The sequence below is a fragment of the Sarcophilus harrisii genome, chromosome 6 (assembly GCF_902635505.1).
Source record: "Sarcophilus harrisii chromosome 6, mSarHar1.11, whole genome shotgun sequence".
Taxonomy (NCBI): domain Eukaryota; kingdom Metazoa; phylum Chordata; class Mammalia; order Dasyuromorphia; family Dasyuridae; genus Sarcophilus; species Sarcophilus harrisii.
The window spans coordinates 34,870,363-34,887,293 of NC_045431.1; the positions used below are offsets into that span (position 1 = coordinate 34,870,363).

At 35.6% G+C, this 16,931-nt stretch overlaps 2 protein-coding genes across 2 annotated transcripts in view; one reads left to right on the top strand and one right to left on the bottom strand.

The window, feature by feature from the left end:
- Positions 1 to 11,156, top strand: part of ATP10D (ATPase phospholipid transporting 10D (putative)) — a 97,583-nt gene extending 86,427 nt beyond the window's left edge. The window contains exons 19-23 of the mRNA XM_031943355.1: positions 5 to 205; positions 2,863 to 2,943; positions 3,063 to 3,167; positions 5,214 to 5,401; positions 7,832 to 11,156. Coding sequence (XP_031799215.1) covers positions 5 to 205; positions 2,863 to 2,943; positions 3,063 to 3,167; positions 5,214 to 5,401; positions 7,832 to 8,180 — 924 coding nt within the window. The 3' untranslated portion in view covers positions 8,181 to 11,156. The remainder of the gene's footprint in view (positions 1 to 4; positions 206 to 2,862; positions 2,944 to 3,062; positions 3,168 to 5,213; positions 5,402 to 7,831) is intronic.
- A 3,889-nt stretch (positions 11,157 to 15,045) lies between these two features.
- CORIN (corin, serine peptidase) overlaps positions 15,046 to 16,931 on the bottom strand; it is a 181,228-nt gene continuing 179,342 nt past the window's right edge. Inside the window, exon 22 of the mRNA XM_031941961.1 lies at positions 15,046 to 15,439. Coding sequence (XP_031797821.1) covers positions 15,257 to 15,439 — 183 coding nt within the window. The 3' untranslated portion in view covers positions 15,046 to 15,256. The remainder of the gene's footprint in view (positions 15,440 to 16,931) is intronic.

The window sequence follows — 16,931 nt, forward strand, 5'->3', positions numbered from 1 at the left end:
CTAGGCTTATGTAAACCTTCTCTTTTGGTACCAATTCTTTTGTGGATTTTCTGGAACATCCATGTCAGATTACTGGGTTTTGATCTTCTTCAATCTCCTCTTCACATCCGTACCTCCAGTTATTTATGGTATCCTGGAAAAAGACATTTCTGCAGGAACTCTCATGCAACTACCTGAACTTTACAAGAGTGGCCAGAAATCAGAGGTAAGCGTTAGAATCCTATTCACACACATGGAAATCAATGAGAGGCAAAATGGAAGAGTGGCTAGAGGATGCAGGTTCTGCATCAGTCACTTGATTGATTTGATCTCAGAAAGACAAAGATTTCTTCTAAAATGGTCACAAGTTCAGTGACAAGAACATAGGAGTGTGCAAGCGAGGGAACCACTGGTTTAAAATGAGAGGATCTCTTTTGGATGAAAATGTTCATGGTGGCCCTGACTGTACTGTATTTTAAGGGCCCATTTTATGTGGGTTGACAGTTATAACTGTGCTCTCCCTTGGGGGTGCTGAGATCATTTGTCCTGCTGGTAAACTTTAACAGCCCTTTACTTATATGTGTCCTGATAGGCTGGCTGGCTTTTATGATGTGCCGGTAACAGCCTTAGGCAGAGCCATATCAGGCTGCCCTTGATATAAGATAATCGTTGTCATTGAATTCACCTTTTCCAGAAGTTACCCTTCCCTTGAACTTGTCCTTCAAGCACACTTTCTTTTATACTTTGCTCATTTCCTGTCTTCACTGCTCTGAAACCTGCTCTCCTGGGCTCCCTAAATCCTTTTCCCCTAACATTGAAGAAGTCTGGAATGCTGATATGAAATGATTCTCCTCCAGGATATAATATCCTCTCACCTTTCTCTCATCACCCTTAAAGCCTCCTCTTTCATCCCCTGCCCATCTTTCTTTTTGCAGAGTTCTCCTGGGTTGGTTTCCAAAAGCTTCTCATTCATTTTGTCTCAAATTTCCTCTCTTTACTTTCTCCACTTGTCTGTCAGGGTTGTTCAGTCCCAGCCCTGTGGGTCTATGTCTATTAGTCAGTATAATAAATTATTTCAGATTTTAAATTCAGTTTAGCAAACATTTAACAAATACATACAATCTGTGAAATATTGTTCTAGACACTAAGGTGCTAAATAATCTGTGTGGGTGGGCACTTACAACATATATATTGATAAATAAATACAGGGCAAATTTAAAGATCAGTAGAGAATATAAATCAGGGTGAAGTCTAAAGATCACAAAAGGTTTATTATAGAAAGTGTCATTTACACTGAAAACAAGGGATGCTGAAGGGGACTGAGGAGTAGGACAAAAACAGTCCAGGAAGAAATATGGAAAAGAGGGGTGTGAAAGTTTGGTTTTGGAGTCTATATAGCAAACAGGCCAGTTTGGCTGGGATGAAAAGTGATGGGAAATACAAGGGCTAGTGTGTGGTTAGGGCAATGGACTTCTGGTCAAGTCACCTAGATTCAAATCCTGCTTCTCAGTTTTCTCATTGTAAAATAAAATAATCTATAAATTCCCTTCCAGCTCCAATAACCATAAATTAAGTTGGGGGAGAATCAGTGGATTTATAGTGTAAAAGTCAGAAGCTGAGAATTTTGTATTTTATTCTAAAGGCAATCCAGAGCCCCTAAGGATATGTGAATGGGAGAATGGCACTATTCAATCAGCACCTTAGGAAAGGTAATTTGAAAGTTGGGTGGAAGATGCAGGGAAATTGGAAGCAACCCGGGCCCTTTTAAGTGATGTGAATTTATAGAGTGACTTTTTCCTGAAAGAAAAAGTCCTAGTGAATTTATAGAGTGACTTTTTCCTGAAAGAAAAAGTCCTAAAAGAATTTTGGAGAAGGGTAGTGGTTTGGTTTGGAATTTTTGTTGTTCAAGTATTTCAGTCATGTCTGACTTCTAATGACCTTACTTGGAATTTTCTTGGTAAAGATATCAAAGTGATTTGTCATTTCCTTCTCCAGTTTATTTTATATTTAAGGAAAATGAGGCAAATAAGGTTAAGTGATTTGCCCAAGATCACATACCTAGGAAGTATCTGAGGTCAGATTTGAACTCAATCAGTTTTCCTGACTTCAGGCACTATGGTACAACCTAGCTGCCCCTTTTAAGAGGATACAGTATTGCTAAATTGATCAAGATTCTAAAAGGATGAAACTAAGAGCAGAGATAATAAAGGACCAAGAGGGAAAAGGGACTGCAAGTCATAGGGAGGGGGAATGAAAAGGTAGAAAGTTACGATGAGAGAGAATAAGATCTAAGGTAGAATCTTAATTTAATGTTAAATCTTTCCCCTTGGACCACTGGGATTCTTTCAACTCTTAATACAGTCTCTTCTTCTAGACTCATTATAGAAAATGACTCTATTAAGTGAGGGGAAAATTTCTATGGAAGAACCAAAAGTCATCATTATTTTGATTATCCAAAGGACCACAAAAGGTGATTGATTGTAGGTATAGTAAGTTTGTGAGAAAGAAAAGAATATCCAACATATACTTGTGGACTCATTGTAGCATTGCCTTATTTGGGAGGTAGCATATTTTATAAATGAGTTTGAATTTTTGCACTTTGGGAAAATAAAAAATAAAGTCAAATTAGGAAGAGAAGGTGATTCTGGAGTCTATTTGAAGGAAAGGGCTTTTTGTTTTGCTAATAGTAAGTTTTATCTATCAGCATGAGGCTCTTTGGTTTTCTTCCTCAGGAACAAGCAAGAGCTTCACCAGCTTTTTTTATTTCATTTCATCTGTGTGCCCATCCTGTTTCTGGCTTCTATCTTCTACAGGTGGTATTGGGGGCATTTTGTTCTCCTCCCAGTTTATCTCTCTCACTCTTAATATCTATTTCATTTCCAGGCCTACTTACCACTCACATTCTGGATCACCTTGCTTGATGCCTTTTACCAAAGTTTGGTTTGCTTCTTTGTGCCTTACTATGTGAGTACACAGAATTATCTTTATTCCTCTTCTGTTTTGTTTAATAAGATTTACCCTGCTATGCTGGTCACTTGTCATCAACCCACAACTAATTTCCCATTTTCCCTTTCATTTGGTAGACCTACCAGGGCTCAGACATTGACATCTTTATGTTTGGGAACCCCCTGAACACTGCGGCTCTGTTCATCATTCTTCTCCACCTTGTAATTGAAAGTAAGACTTTGGTGAGTGGAAACATACAGAAACCTGGTTCTCCCTTACCTTATATGGGACCTTGGACAGCTCTTGCTGCCTAGGTGCAAAGGGAGTTCTTAAGAGGGACAGTGACAAGGAAAAATGATATTGCGGCTTCATGGATCAGGTTTTGGATAAGTGACCCAAGAAATCATAACTATCCCCCATTAGTTAAACTAGGAATTTGTTGTAATCCTATCAAGAGCTGCTCATGAATGCGACTCTCAAGAAGACCTGAATTTGATTCTTGACATAACTAAAAAAGTCCCTTTACTGCCTTCAACCTGGTTCCCCATCAATAAAATTTAGATAATGACCTAATCAAATGGGGTGATAAAATTTGTACAAGACATTTTCTAATGTGAGATTTTTCATTATTTGCCATTTTAGCTACAATAAAAAGGTATTATCAGTTTTTCATCTCCAGGTTTAATGAATCCGAGCCAGCCAAGGTAAGATGATATTTTTGTTAAACATAGGAGCTGCTAGATAGGAATATTAAAAGGTGGGGAAATAGGAAGATAGAAAGAAAATTTCTATTTTTTAAAATAACTTCAGCATATTTGTTGAAACAAGATAATGCAGCATTTGTTATATTTTGGTGGCTTATTGTCTTAGTCCAAAAAGAATTTTATTATGTTTAGGTTTTTTTTTTGATGGGGGGAAGGGTTCATAGTGTTATCCCCACAGATGTGGGGAAGTAGAAAGAAGAAAAAGTAGAATGTTTTTGGAATGACCTGGCCCTTAAAACAATGTGTTTTAAATAAGAAAAATCTGGAAGGAGTTACAAGTCAAGCAAGTCAGCCCCATCTTAGTGCCTACTTTAACCCAACAAAGCTCAGAATGGAAAGGTGTGATCTACACAGAGGTGAATGGGTTTTCATAAATCTCTGAAGAAAACCAGATGGACTGAGCAAGGGAAGGCCTCAAAATTAAATCCTGCTGTAGTTTTTTTTTAATATACTTTGATTTGAAAGAATGCAGGAAGTTATGAAGCTATCAAGTGAAAAATGGGATGATGTCCCAAAAGATGCTTCTGACCACCATATCGGGATGTATCCTGGACATCTGAAGAATTATAGAGCATATCAAATAGGAAAGATGTTTAGATACTTCTGCCCCCAAAGTGAATTGAAATTCCTCAGTTGGTTGCCAGAGAAGATAGAGATTGGAAAGAAAGAACGGACAGGCTGGCCTCCTATAGAATTGTCAACTTTTTTAGCATTACATCCACTCTAATTCCTTCTACCCTTGGGTTTCGTGCAGATTCCACTATAACTGCATCTTCATTTTTTGGGGTCCTCCTTTCAGCTCAGACTTTAACTAAGGAGAAAACCCTAATCATTTCTAAAATGAGTGAAAGACTGTAAAATACTTATTAGAAGTCAAGTTTTTTTTAAAAGAAGAAGGGGCCATTGCTTAGGGCAAAGATTGTGGAAGGAAAAATCCGAGAAATTCTCCAGATCTATGAAAAAAAATCACCAAATTGACCCAAACAAAAGAGTTTAAATGATTTGTGTTGATTAGGGCAGATAAGAAATGCATGTGCCTCTTGTGAAATCAATATATATTATAACTGAATAACCAAGTAAAAGGATTAAAGTATTTTTTCATACTATGGATTTTAAAATATAACCTCTAAAGCAAGGGCTCTTAAACATTTTTATGTCTCCAATTCCCTTTTCAGTCTTATAAACTCTGTGGACCCTTTCTCAAAATAACGTTTTCAAATGCATAAAAAAGTTACAAAGGAAACCAATTATATTGAAATAGTTATCGAAATATTAAGGAGTACAAGTTTCTCCTACTCACTGAATTCTTCCCACAGACACTAGCTCAGAGATTTCTCATCTTTGATGGGAACTTTGATGGTGATTGTGAGACAAACAAATGATTTTGCTAATCAGTTTTAATGGAAGTCAGTCAATTCATCCATTTATAGTTTTATGTAAGTCCAGTAAGTTTTACCAGGCTGTGAGATCCAGGGAGTTTAATGCCTTACTTATATTCTCTGCTCTTCTTCCCTTGCCTTGCAGACTTGGATTCACATGGTGGTCATCAGTAGCAGTATCTTAATTTACTTTTTCTTTGCCTTGGTGTTTGGAGCAATGTGTGTGACTTGCAACCCACCATCCAACCCTTACTGGATCATGGAAGAGCACATGATGGATCCAATGTTTTATTTAGTCTGTGTCCTCACAACTTGTATTGCTCTTCTCCCTAGGTACGGTCTAGATTTCACAACCTAAATGATCTAAAGCCAAAGACTTTAAGAGATTGTGTGGTCGGTCCTTTTTTATTTAGGTCATTTTCTACCTGAACCACTTAAAGGAAAATGCCTTAAAGATCTCAGGAACCTCAAATTATTTATGGGGGTTTCACACCCATTATCTTGTGTTTTATAAACTAGACTGTTCTCTTTCCATATCCCCCAATCCAATATGATATATCTGGAGATATGAATTTTCTCATTAAATTTCACTTAGCCAATATTGTTTACAAATCTCTTTCTCATAGAGCAGTTTAAAAAAATCTACAGTCAGAACTTGTTAAACCTTTTTTTTTTTACTATAATGACAGAACAGAGATGCTCACAAGAATCTATATAACATAATACTAAGTTCACATTTGATTAATGCTTTTCATCACTGCCATTAATTAAAATCAGGAAACATTTCTCTAATCTTAACATTACTTTTTCTATTTATTGCTTTTTTTATAGAATTCATACATATACCCTTGTCCTCACCCCCATGCTCATTACTATCAATATCTTTCAAATTATTTAAGCTTGAAAAGTATTGCTGTGTAGGGATTTTTCCTTTGCCGAAAATTGCATTTTTTTAATTGACGTAGATCGCTATTTGGCCATTTCATTTTCAGCCAGATATTAGTCACCTCTTCAAAAAGCCAGTGCCCAAGTCATACTATTCAGCCAAAGTTCCAATCTTTATTTTTTCTGTATTAGTTATAAGAAAAAGCAGGTCTCATTAAAAAAAAAATCTCGGCCTTAGAAATAACCTCCCACTCCCAACTTTGATCCACTGGAGCTGATTAAGGTATCAGTCAAATTCTAAATTATGAGACTAACAAGATAGGAAAAATTTAGTTTGCTTCCATCCTCACAACCTCTCAGACTGCTCGAAAAGAGAAATTATGTGCCCAAAATAAAATAACTTTTGCTCCATAATCTAGTCTAGAACACTGAGAATCCAAAAAAATAAAAAACAAAGGTAAGGACGCCATAAATTAATGCCTAATTTGTGCTCACTCAGTACCCACTGCCCACCACACTCCTGACCCACGAGTTTGTCATGAAACACAAACTTTATGTGCCTTGAAGATAACACCCTCCAAGCTGCAGAAATTTTCTGAAGTCAGACTAGTCCGCAGCGTTCCACTCCAGCAGTGTTCTTTCTTGCATCAGAATTCTACAAAAGGGCAGATGAAAAGAGCTAATGGGGAGGACAGAAGTCTGGGCTTGTAATAGAGTACATACACCTCCATCTCCTGACCTGGCTCCCTTCCCAGAATATTAGAGATACAAACTCTGATGGAAATCTGCCCAGGATGCGATAGTACCAGCATTGTAGTGCTCTGTAAAGCTGGACCAGAAATGAAGGGAAAAGGACCGAACAGTATTAGGTTGGGGAGAGGGAGAAGCAAGATGGGAAGTATAGTACTCCACTAAGCCTGAGAGAAAAGGTCCCAGCAGTCAGGTCTGTCTCCCTAAAAGTCAATTGGGACAGAGACCTAGGTTTGGTGAACCGTGAATTGATTTAGAGAGCTAACCTCCAGGAAACCAAGCAAGAAAGAAGGAAAAAGATACAGAGGAAGAAATTCTAAAATCTTGAGAATAAGCAGATAAATCAACAATTATCCAAAGCAAAATATTCACAAATACATGAGAGAAATCACTAAATAAGAGAATTGCAAGAAGAAAAATAACCCTAAAGTTTCACTTCATAGCTTGCAAATTGGCAAAAATGACCCCCAAAGGCATTAATCTATATGTAACAATATTCCCAATGACTATGAGACTGTAAATAGAAAGAACTACACACCACAAAATTAAAAGTGAATGTAGCAAAGAGTAAACATGGGACTCAAATGAAGAGGTAGTGAGTAAATATTCCTAATACATCCCTTCATGAAGGTCCACAGGCATTGCATTTATTTCAGCATGCTGCTGCTTTTCATTTCTCTTTATTTCATCTTTAAAAAAGATTATTTGTTATATATAGAATAACTCTCTGGGAAGAGACAAGGGAAAACGGAGGTTAAAAAAAATAAACTTTTTAATTGAGTTTCCTTCACTGGCAGATGTGCCTCATGATCTGTGACAATTGGCCAACTCTTCTAAAAGGCTTAAGATGAATACCATCTAATTTACTCAGAAGTTCAGGTCCCCTCACCTATATTATTTTTTGTTTTTATTTAAAATTGTACTTTTATCTAAATTGAATGTCTCTACCAAATAAGGTACCTATCCTGGGAGCTTGGAAACAGTGAGGGAGCTATATAGCTACACTTCTGGTAGAGAACTGCCCTGGTAGTGCTTTAATATTCTTTTTTTTGGTCTAGCTAAAAACTACTTTATTGATTTCCAAAGCTATTTCTGAGGAATAATTTAATCATCCTGTTTGTCCCGTAGGTTTATATACAGAGTTCTGCAGGGATCACTATTTCCTTCTCTGATATTAAGAGCTAAACACCTCGATAAACTTTCTTTGGAGGAAAGGAATGAAGCTCTTAAAAAATGGAAAGAAGCCAGAACTGTGAAGCAGACAACAACTGGGCATTCTCATCCTACAGACGCACTAGAAAGACGGAGAAACTTGGACCCTTCTTGTGACCTCTCAGTGACAACAGCATCTGTTAATAGCAAACAAAGAGACTCTCCCACGTTCAAAGCTACTTTAGATATAACTAATGTCTCAGGGATGGCTATGAAGACCGTACCAAGTAGTGGACATCCTCTACAGAATAGCATTCAGAAATAAAAACAACAACCAAAAAATATTTCTTGTAATTTGGAATTGAAAATAAGGAAATATTTCCTAACCAAAAAAAAAAAGATTGATATGAATTGTTTTTTAAGGAATATGAATGTTTTAATAGGCTATAACAAGTCTGTAAAATATGCTCTGTGTGTGGAATTTTTAAGAAAAGATTAAAAAGTTGATCTGAGTAGGTTTTTAAATTTGATTCGTTGCTGGAATCAGTTGCTATTGTGGATTTTTGGATTTTGTAAAAGCATTTTAATTAACTTTGAAATGCAAACTATTTAAAGAGGGAATTAAATAAAATAATAATTTCCATTTCACTTGGAGACCATGAAAGAAAATAAACACGTGCATATTACAGACATTTCCCAACTTAAGAATAGATCAGTTCCAAAAAAATCTATTTGTATGTCAATCTTTTGGAAATCAGAATGCCTTTCTCATGGTGGTTGGTTTCCTAGGCCAGTCTACAATAAATCTATTTAACCTGTAATATACAAAACATGATAATAGAAGTCCAAGAAAGCCACTGTCTTCCCCCAGTTCCTCCTACCTCTAGATCACTTCCCAAGTGCCTTGAGTTAGGAAACATTGTGGCTCAGATTCCTCTCTCTGCCTATTCCCATGCTGTGATTAAGCCAAAAGTTCTTAAACTGGGGGACTGCCAGAATTTCTAGATCCATGGCAGCCTTCACCAGATAAAATATTCTATTCAAGAGCAAATCTCAAAAAAAGGAAGTCTCAAAATCTTGTAGCATTTGTTTTTAGAATTTCATCTCTCTGCTGTCAAGTTCTCAAAAAACAGGGATGATACTGGGAATAAGTTTGGTACCAAAAAAAAAAAAAAATGATACTGGATTCATATTCCAAGGTTAGGGATTAGACCTGTGACCTCATTGATATAGGGAACTCTCAAGGTGAAAACATTCCCCCTTCCAATGTAAGTTAGTATTTTCTCTACAACCTAAAGTTGTAAAGGGCTTCCTAGAGCACTAAGAAGTTGATTTATCCAAAATTACACAAACAGTATAGGTCAGAGTTTAAACTTGAACCCAGCTCTTTCTGACTGACATCAAGTTGTCTACTATGTCAGAATTTTTCATGAACCCAAACTCAAAATCAACTTTCATTGTTGTTTTTGTCCCTATGCTGCTCCTTCAGTTTCCACATTTATAAAGTGAAGGAGTTAGTTTGACTATATCTATAATTTAGCTTCCAGTTCTATAGTTATGAAACTGTGATTACACAAGATGCATTATAGCATGAGAAGACTTTGTGAAAATGCAGCAAGGTGTTTGCCATGGATAATTAACACCTGCTAGTTATTTATCACAACTCTCTAAAACAAAATCTAATGACATACAAAATCATTCTGATAAAATGGGGAAAAAATGACCGCTTAAAATGGCATTATTTGTACACTCATCGGCTTAATCCAAATTAGAATGCTGCTTTAGCAATAGAATGCTGTATAATGATAAAGGGATCTAAGTAAGCATTCTCTTTCTCCTCCCTTCCCCCAAGTTGTTTCTTTTCTTTCTAAACAGAAAAATCAGTGTAGTTATATATCTGGACAATCAACTGCTCCAGAGTTTTTAATCTTCCTTTGCCTACTAGGCATTTGAAGCCTTCCTATCTCTTAATTAAGATATGGGAAGATAAAGAGGGGCAAGTAGTAGTAGAGGAGAGAATAATCTTTAAAGAGCTACAAGATGAATTTGTATTTGTATAAGACCTTTGAAAGAGTTAATATTTGTAACATCTAAAATATTAAAATATCATTCATTTACACTTGAATAATTCCAGTCACAGGTTTAAGACTATATAAAGATCCAACCTACTTTAACCCTAAAAAATCACAGTGACTATTATAGACAATTTTGAGTGAGATACTTAAGTTGATCTACCCTTCACTTCAAAGGATGATTCCTAAATTATCTATTCTTCACTGAAGAAGGAGCTGGATTCTCCTAAGATCCATTATCTCAGTGGAATTGGAGTGCCACCCTGGGAAGAAAAAACTTTAGAAGGTTTGGTGACCAGGGATTGTTGCTTTGATGAATTTCTCCTGGGATGGCTGAAGCCATGATTAAAGGATACATGATAAATGTAATTAATGATCAGAGAAATAATTTATAAGCATCACCCTGGTAGGAAACAATGAACGTAACATCTCCTAAGTTCTACGTCCACTGCAAGTATATGACCTAGTTTACATTTTTCCTAGAGCCTGAAAAGTATTGATAATTCTTTGTGTGTGTGTGTGTATGTTATTCTTTTTAAATGAATTTTCCCGTGTGTCTTTATTTCTTCTTTATGTCATTGAAACTTTTGTTCTAATTGTTTTATATTCTCTTCCCCAATCACCCGTTCTTCTTGAGCTACTAACATGTGAGTCAATGTTCACCCATATATTAAAAACAATTTAGTTCAATTCCAATATGCTCAATAAACTTATAAATTCTAATAGGTGTTAAGTAACTTAAGTGGCAACAAGGAGTTCCCATGAACTAAATAAAACAGGAATTTTATTTAGCAACAGATGTTTTTTCATTGTGGCCTGATAGATAAGAGAATTACAGTGGAGTTCACATTTGGGAATGGATCACACTTCAAATTGCCTACCCTTGGGTGTGGTTAAGAAAATTAATCCTCAACCTAACTACTAAACCCAACCCTCTACTATACCAGAGAAGAACTTTGATGCCAGATTTTCTTCTTTTATAAATCTTTTGGGAGGATGGGGGTGAGAAGTAAGTCTATGCCATGATGTGCCTAAGAAGAGGTTCTCTCTTAGAAGGGAATCATTACTTCAGGTAAAGATCCAGCTATCTGACATCCAAACAGATTTTATGGTTTTTCTAGATTAGATGTCTCCAGATTCAGACGTTTAGTCGGATTCACAAAACTCTGAATGATTGGGGTTCACCCCAATATGGAAGGGAAGAAGCACTTCAACACCCTCCTGTCTGTTGTTCATGAAAAAAAGATTACACCATCTCAGAGAGAATTTATTCTTTCAATAAGAGTAAAAAGCGGGATGAAGTGAAAAGAGCCCTGAATTTGAAATGAAAGGCTCTAGATTTTTGAGTTTGAATTCTGCCACTGATTGGTTGTCATTTTCATTTCTGTGAGCTTCCATTATCTATAATATAAATATAATATAATAACTCCTGGAACCCTGTTTGTATCTCCAGAGAAAAAGAGCTTCATGCTAGATTTGTGTTCGTCTATTTGTCCTCTCCCATGTTTCCCACTCATTTATAGTAAAACTGATTCAGAACATAATTCTCAGGAAAATAAAAAATTATCTTGCCTTTTTCTGAAGACAAAATCTATTATAAAAGTATAGACAGAAAATATACAAGGATAACTATTGCTGGTTTAACAGGCAGTAGTAAGTATGAGAGAGTAAAAAGGCAATAAATTCACCTGGTTCGGGGGACAGATCAATTAATTGTGTCCAACAGTCCCTTCCTTAAGCATACACTGCTTCTACCTCCCACGATCCTTCATTTCTCCCTTCTAGCTCTACTTCCCATCAAGTGCCTTGCTTATTAGGAACAATACTACCTGCTTTACCTCACAGAGCCATTGGGAGGACCAAATAAGGGTGTATATGTGACAAAGCTTGGTAGCCATAAAGTTCTATGTAACATATAATTATCATTAGCAGAAAGAGTATGTTTAATATGAAGACTATTGCCTAACTAACATTTTTTGTGTGTGTGATTTCTATGTTGTATTTATTGTTGATTGACATCTGAATTTTGCAGGTAATTGATTCAACTATAGAGAATAGCTCAGTGTCAATCAATTTTCTGAGCAGATTCTTCAGCGGCACATTTCCTAAAGGTTACATATTGCATGTAATTCTAATCTGCCGTTAAAAACAGCAACCTTTTGCACAGGGCCAGGGCTTTTGAAAATGCATTCAATAATACAAGATTCAATTTTTATTGTGAAAAATTTCACAAACCTTTGCCCTAGGCTTTGTTACATTTTACGAAAATTAATTGTTGTATGTGGCAAAATCACTGAAGTACTAAAGTGAATGGTAAATACTCATGTGTCTATTGAAAGCAAGAAAAGAATGATGGTATGAAGTTCACATAAGAATCCGGTAATTAGATTTGGACACCGCTGAGACAAAATTAAAGGATATTACTCAAAATTCAAGGATAAAGAGGCAGAACTCATAAAGTAAATTTTCATGTGGCCAGTGCCATTCAAAGTTGGTTTGGGGTTTTAATTAAATTGTGTGGGATTTGACCTACTGGCTCTTAAAAATCAAGTAGACAATTGAGCATGAGAAACTATGGAACAGAACATTTGGCCTGAGCCCAAATAGCTGGAATTATTATTAGAAACCAGTTATAGTCATGTAAATATTTGTTGATAAGCATATTGTATACAGAGTAATAATATATAAGCAGGATATTAGCCATATAAGCTTATATAATTAATAGTATGTAAGCAGTCATGTTTTACTGTTTTGGAGTTAAGGTAATTCCCGTGTTTCATCATCTTATACTGTAAAAAAGAAGGCGTTTTCTAAAGTATCAATTGTCTTGTTGTTTTGTCAATTTCTTCAGATGCATTTTTACAGATTTTTTGATAGATTCTCATGATTATAATAATAATGCAATGATTATTATAATTATATTAATACCAATATCATTATGTATTATCCCTTGTTAATAATTATAATTTACAAGTTTTATAATTAAAATTATATTTTTATTTTAAAGCTTGTGAAAGTGATGTGACTTCCCTGAAATAAAAACGGAAAGTACCGGTGACTTCACTGAATCACAAAACTCTAAATAAATGTCATTGGAATTTCCAAGTTGTTATTAACGGGATAGTCCATGTGACATTGTCTTTGGAAACTGCAGCCCAGATCTCTATATCCTTTCAAAGAGCTAGATCCTATACTATTTTAGAAATTAACCCCAGCTCTGGCTAAAGGGTTTTTTTGCTTTTGTTTTGGTTTTGTTTTGTTTTTTGCTTCAGTTTTCAGAACAAGAGTACCTTTCTTTTCTACTAAAAAACAAGCAAAAAAAATCTTCCTGACTCTTCAAAAAGCAGCAATCTACTTAATTCAAAATGTCCCAAAGGCTTTAATCATCACTCAAGTTATTATTAAATGAATTTAAGGCTTGAAATCACCAAAAATATAAAATTTACTCCATTTCATAGAAATCAGTTAATATTCTCTCTTCTCTTACACCCTGGGGAAAGGTAATTTCAGAATAAAAAACCCAGTAGGGGTGAGAGATATAATTACCTACCTGGCCTGTAGGGTTACACCAAAAGACAAGAGGTTATAATTTTTATTTCTCTTATTTAGAATAAGTATCTTTTATCCATTTTTGTCTTGACATGAACTGAAACAAAACTGGCCAGTTATTACATTTGCTGTGAATCATTGCAGCTGTGATAAAACTAACAATACATTTGCTCTTTCTATAGTTATAAAACCATAGCTACCATCCTGGAGAAAAAAAATCTCACAATCTTCATTCTTGCAGACTTTGACCAGTGTCAGAAATTGCCCTTTAAACTACAAATATGTGTACACATAGAAAAACAGTATAAAAATACATTTATAAAATTACAAATATCATCTTTGCTTGGAATGCTGAAGCAATCAAGGTCACTGGTGGAAAGAAATTAGAGTGTTGATGCTCAAGAGTCCTTTGGATTATTGAAGTCTGTCACACGATGAACCACCTCATAGCATTAACTAAATTTCTATTTTCAACTAATTCAATAGTATGAGGGGGGAAAAAACCCTTTAGAAAGCCATAAATTATCTCAAACCCATGGTATGTATAAAGTGGCCTAGTGCTTGATAACATGAATTTTTTTCTTTGAATTTTCACTTTAATTAAAAAAGATATTATAGCATTTGCTATCAAATAGGTTTTCTAATAGGATTCACTTTTACTGGATGGAAATTACTAAGCTTTCTTTCCTTTAGAACATTTCAAAATTGGTGAACAAGGAATAACCTGTAAATATTCAGAAATGGAGAATTTGGGTTCTACTGGGGATGAGGGGTGGGAGGAAATAATCACAAAAATCCCCCCCAAAAAAAAAAAATTCTCACCATGCATTTTGAAACACCTTCCCAAACTGGCAAAAGTCAGATGCCAAATGCATGACCAAAGCCAAGCTATAGGTGAGGTAAAGAGCTCTAGAGACTCTGGAGCTGTGATTTGTAAAAGTAACTTGAAGTTGCTGGGGGTTCATGCTGATGCAAATAGCAAATAAGGTCTAGATTTATGAGCTGTGTTTTCATGTTCCATTTCTATGTGGACACTTTCCTTCCGTGACCAGTTTCAGCATAGACTATTAGAATCATATACAGTAAATCACAAATATAGTGATAATATCTAAATAATTTTAGCTCTTAGTAAAACAAAAGCAAGTCCCTCATGTTAATGTAGAAATTTGCTACTTGTCTGCTGCAGAACCAGGTAGAGCTAGCAGATTAGCTAGCTTTCTCCCATGGTATCAATGCTTCTTTTATGTTTATGAAAAGAAAAAGAAAGAAAGAAAAGTTTTCCCTAACCTGTATCTTTCCAAATGCATCCTTCATTTCTGCAGATCAGTTAAGTCCTGACAATTTTGTGGAACAGACAAAGTTAGGCCAGGTCAAGTAATAGGGTTGCTTCTTTAGGACCTCTCATTGTGTTCAAAATGAAAGAATTATTAATATGGTTTCATTTTGAATACAATGAGAGGTCCTAAAGAAGCAACGCTATTGACATATATATATATTGGAGAAAGAGATAAACAGAAGGGAGGGAGAGAGAGAGAAACAGAGAAACAGAGAGAGAGAGAGAGAGAGAGAGAGAGAGAGAGAGAGAGAGCGCACAAGCGCATGTACAAATAAAATTAGAGCAAATAACAGTAAGAAAGCCAGCAGTATCTGCCTTAGATGGTGAAAGGTCACTCATCTGGATCACACCATCACATTATCTTCTGGTAGAAAGTGCTTCCTTCAGTGTTCCCCAAAACAAGGTCTTCACAGTTGAAGAGGCAGTCTTTCTCTACTCTAGGAATCAGTTGAGCAGAAAGGTATGGATGTATATTTGCCGTTCGATCCACTCAACAAAATGTGAAACATTACTATAAACACCAGGTCCCAATACTTTGGAAAAGCAGACTGAGCCCCACGATGTCAGGCCAAACAATGTCCACTGGCCTCCAGGATGCTCACAAACAAGAGGCCCGCCACTGTCGCCCTGTAACAGTAAAGAATAACGGGATAATTATTGTCATTTCCAGCACTATAAAATTTTCCATGGTAAAGCCTGCTTTGACCAACGTGCTTGAAGACTCTACAAAGCTGTGGCACTTTTCACTGTGATTAGGCTAAAGAAGAATTCTATTGTTTGCTTGCAATTTTCAAATAAATTATAATATTTTTACTAGGACTTTTAACAGAAGAAGAGGAGGAAGAAGAAGATTCTCCCCTTCTCTTATGAGGAAGGAATTTTCTTGGCTTCTTTTCCATATATCATGCGAATAATATGTCAAGTGGCTGACCAAAAGGTGAGAACAATTCTAAGGTGCTAGAATTGATATAAATATATATATTTATGAGTTCACCACAGATTTGGAGCTAGGAGGAATTTTAGCAGATGCCAACCCTCATTTTACAGACAAGTTCAACAAGATTAGCCAGGTAAGTAGCAAAGCCAGGATTCAAATCCAGCCCTCCATTTCCCAGCCTCCTGCCCTATCACCCCAAAATTGAGATAACTTCCTCATGTAAAGGATATCTAAAGTTGACTAATATCAATCTGCTGAACTAGAGAATTCAAGAAGAATTTAGAAAATCTGTCTTTGAAAGTTTCCACAAAACTGAACATACAGAAAAAGTAAATAGACCTGTACACAAACTCAGCTCTCTATTGTAGAGCTATTGTGGGACCACTTTTAGAAAAAATTAGATTCCCCCCAAATGGATGTTTTCTAAACTTTCATAAAACAAATACACGAGTATTGGAGAGACATATTTCTAGGACCTCCCCATACTCCATTTACTTTTCTGCTCATGTATATGAGGAAATTTTTCCTGAAATAGAATGCTTTAAATCTAAATTCATCTGCAATTTTTTACTATCATCCATTGGGCTCTCTATATTGGGTTATTGGGACAAGAAAAAAAACAAAAATTCACTGGACAAGTTATGTATAAATACAGATATGTTCATATGCTATCACATTTTTTTTAAAGAGGAAGATATCTTCTACAAAAATCCTATTCAAATGTTTTGTTGTTTTTAGGAAGTGATACATAGTAATATTATCTGTGATATACAAGGAAAACATAAAAAAGGAAATGAACAATCAACAATATAAGAAATGCAAAATATCAACAATTATATGAAAAAATTTCCATATCATTAATAAAAGAAATTGACATTGAACGAATTCTTGTATTTCAATCATACCATCTTTGGAAAAGGATGATTCAGGATTTCTTTTTTTGGCCTAGTTTTATGATTTCATTGGTATAGGGAGATCTGGTAGAAACTGCCTTTTTTATAGATGCAGGTCAACAATTCTTCTGCAACTCATCTTAGAAAATCCCCAGGGTAAATGTTAAGTGACTTGGAGGGTGAGAATTGTGACTTCCTGCAGCATGTATCTAAGATGGAACTTAAACTGGGTCTTCTTAATCTGAGGCTCTCTGTTCACTACATTTTTCTACCTCGAGAAAAGATTTTT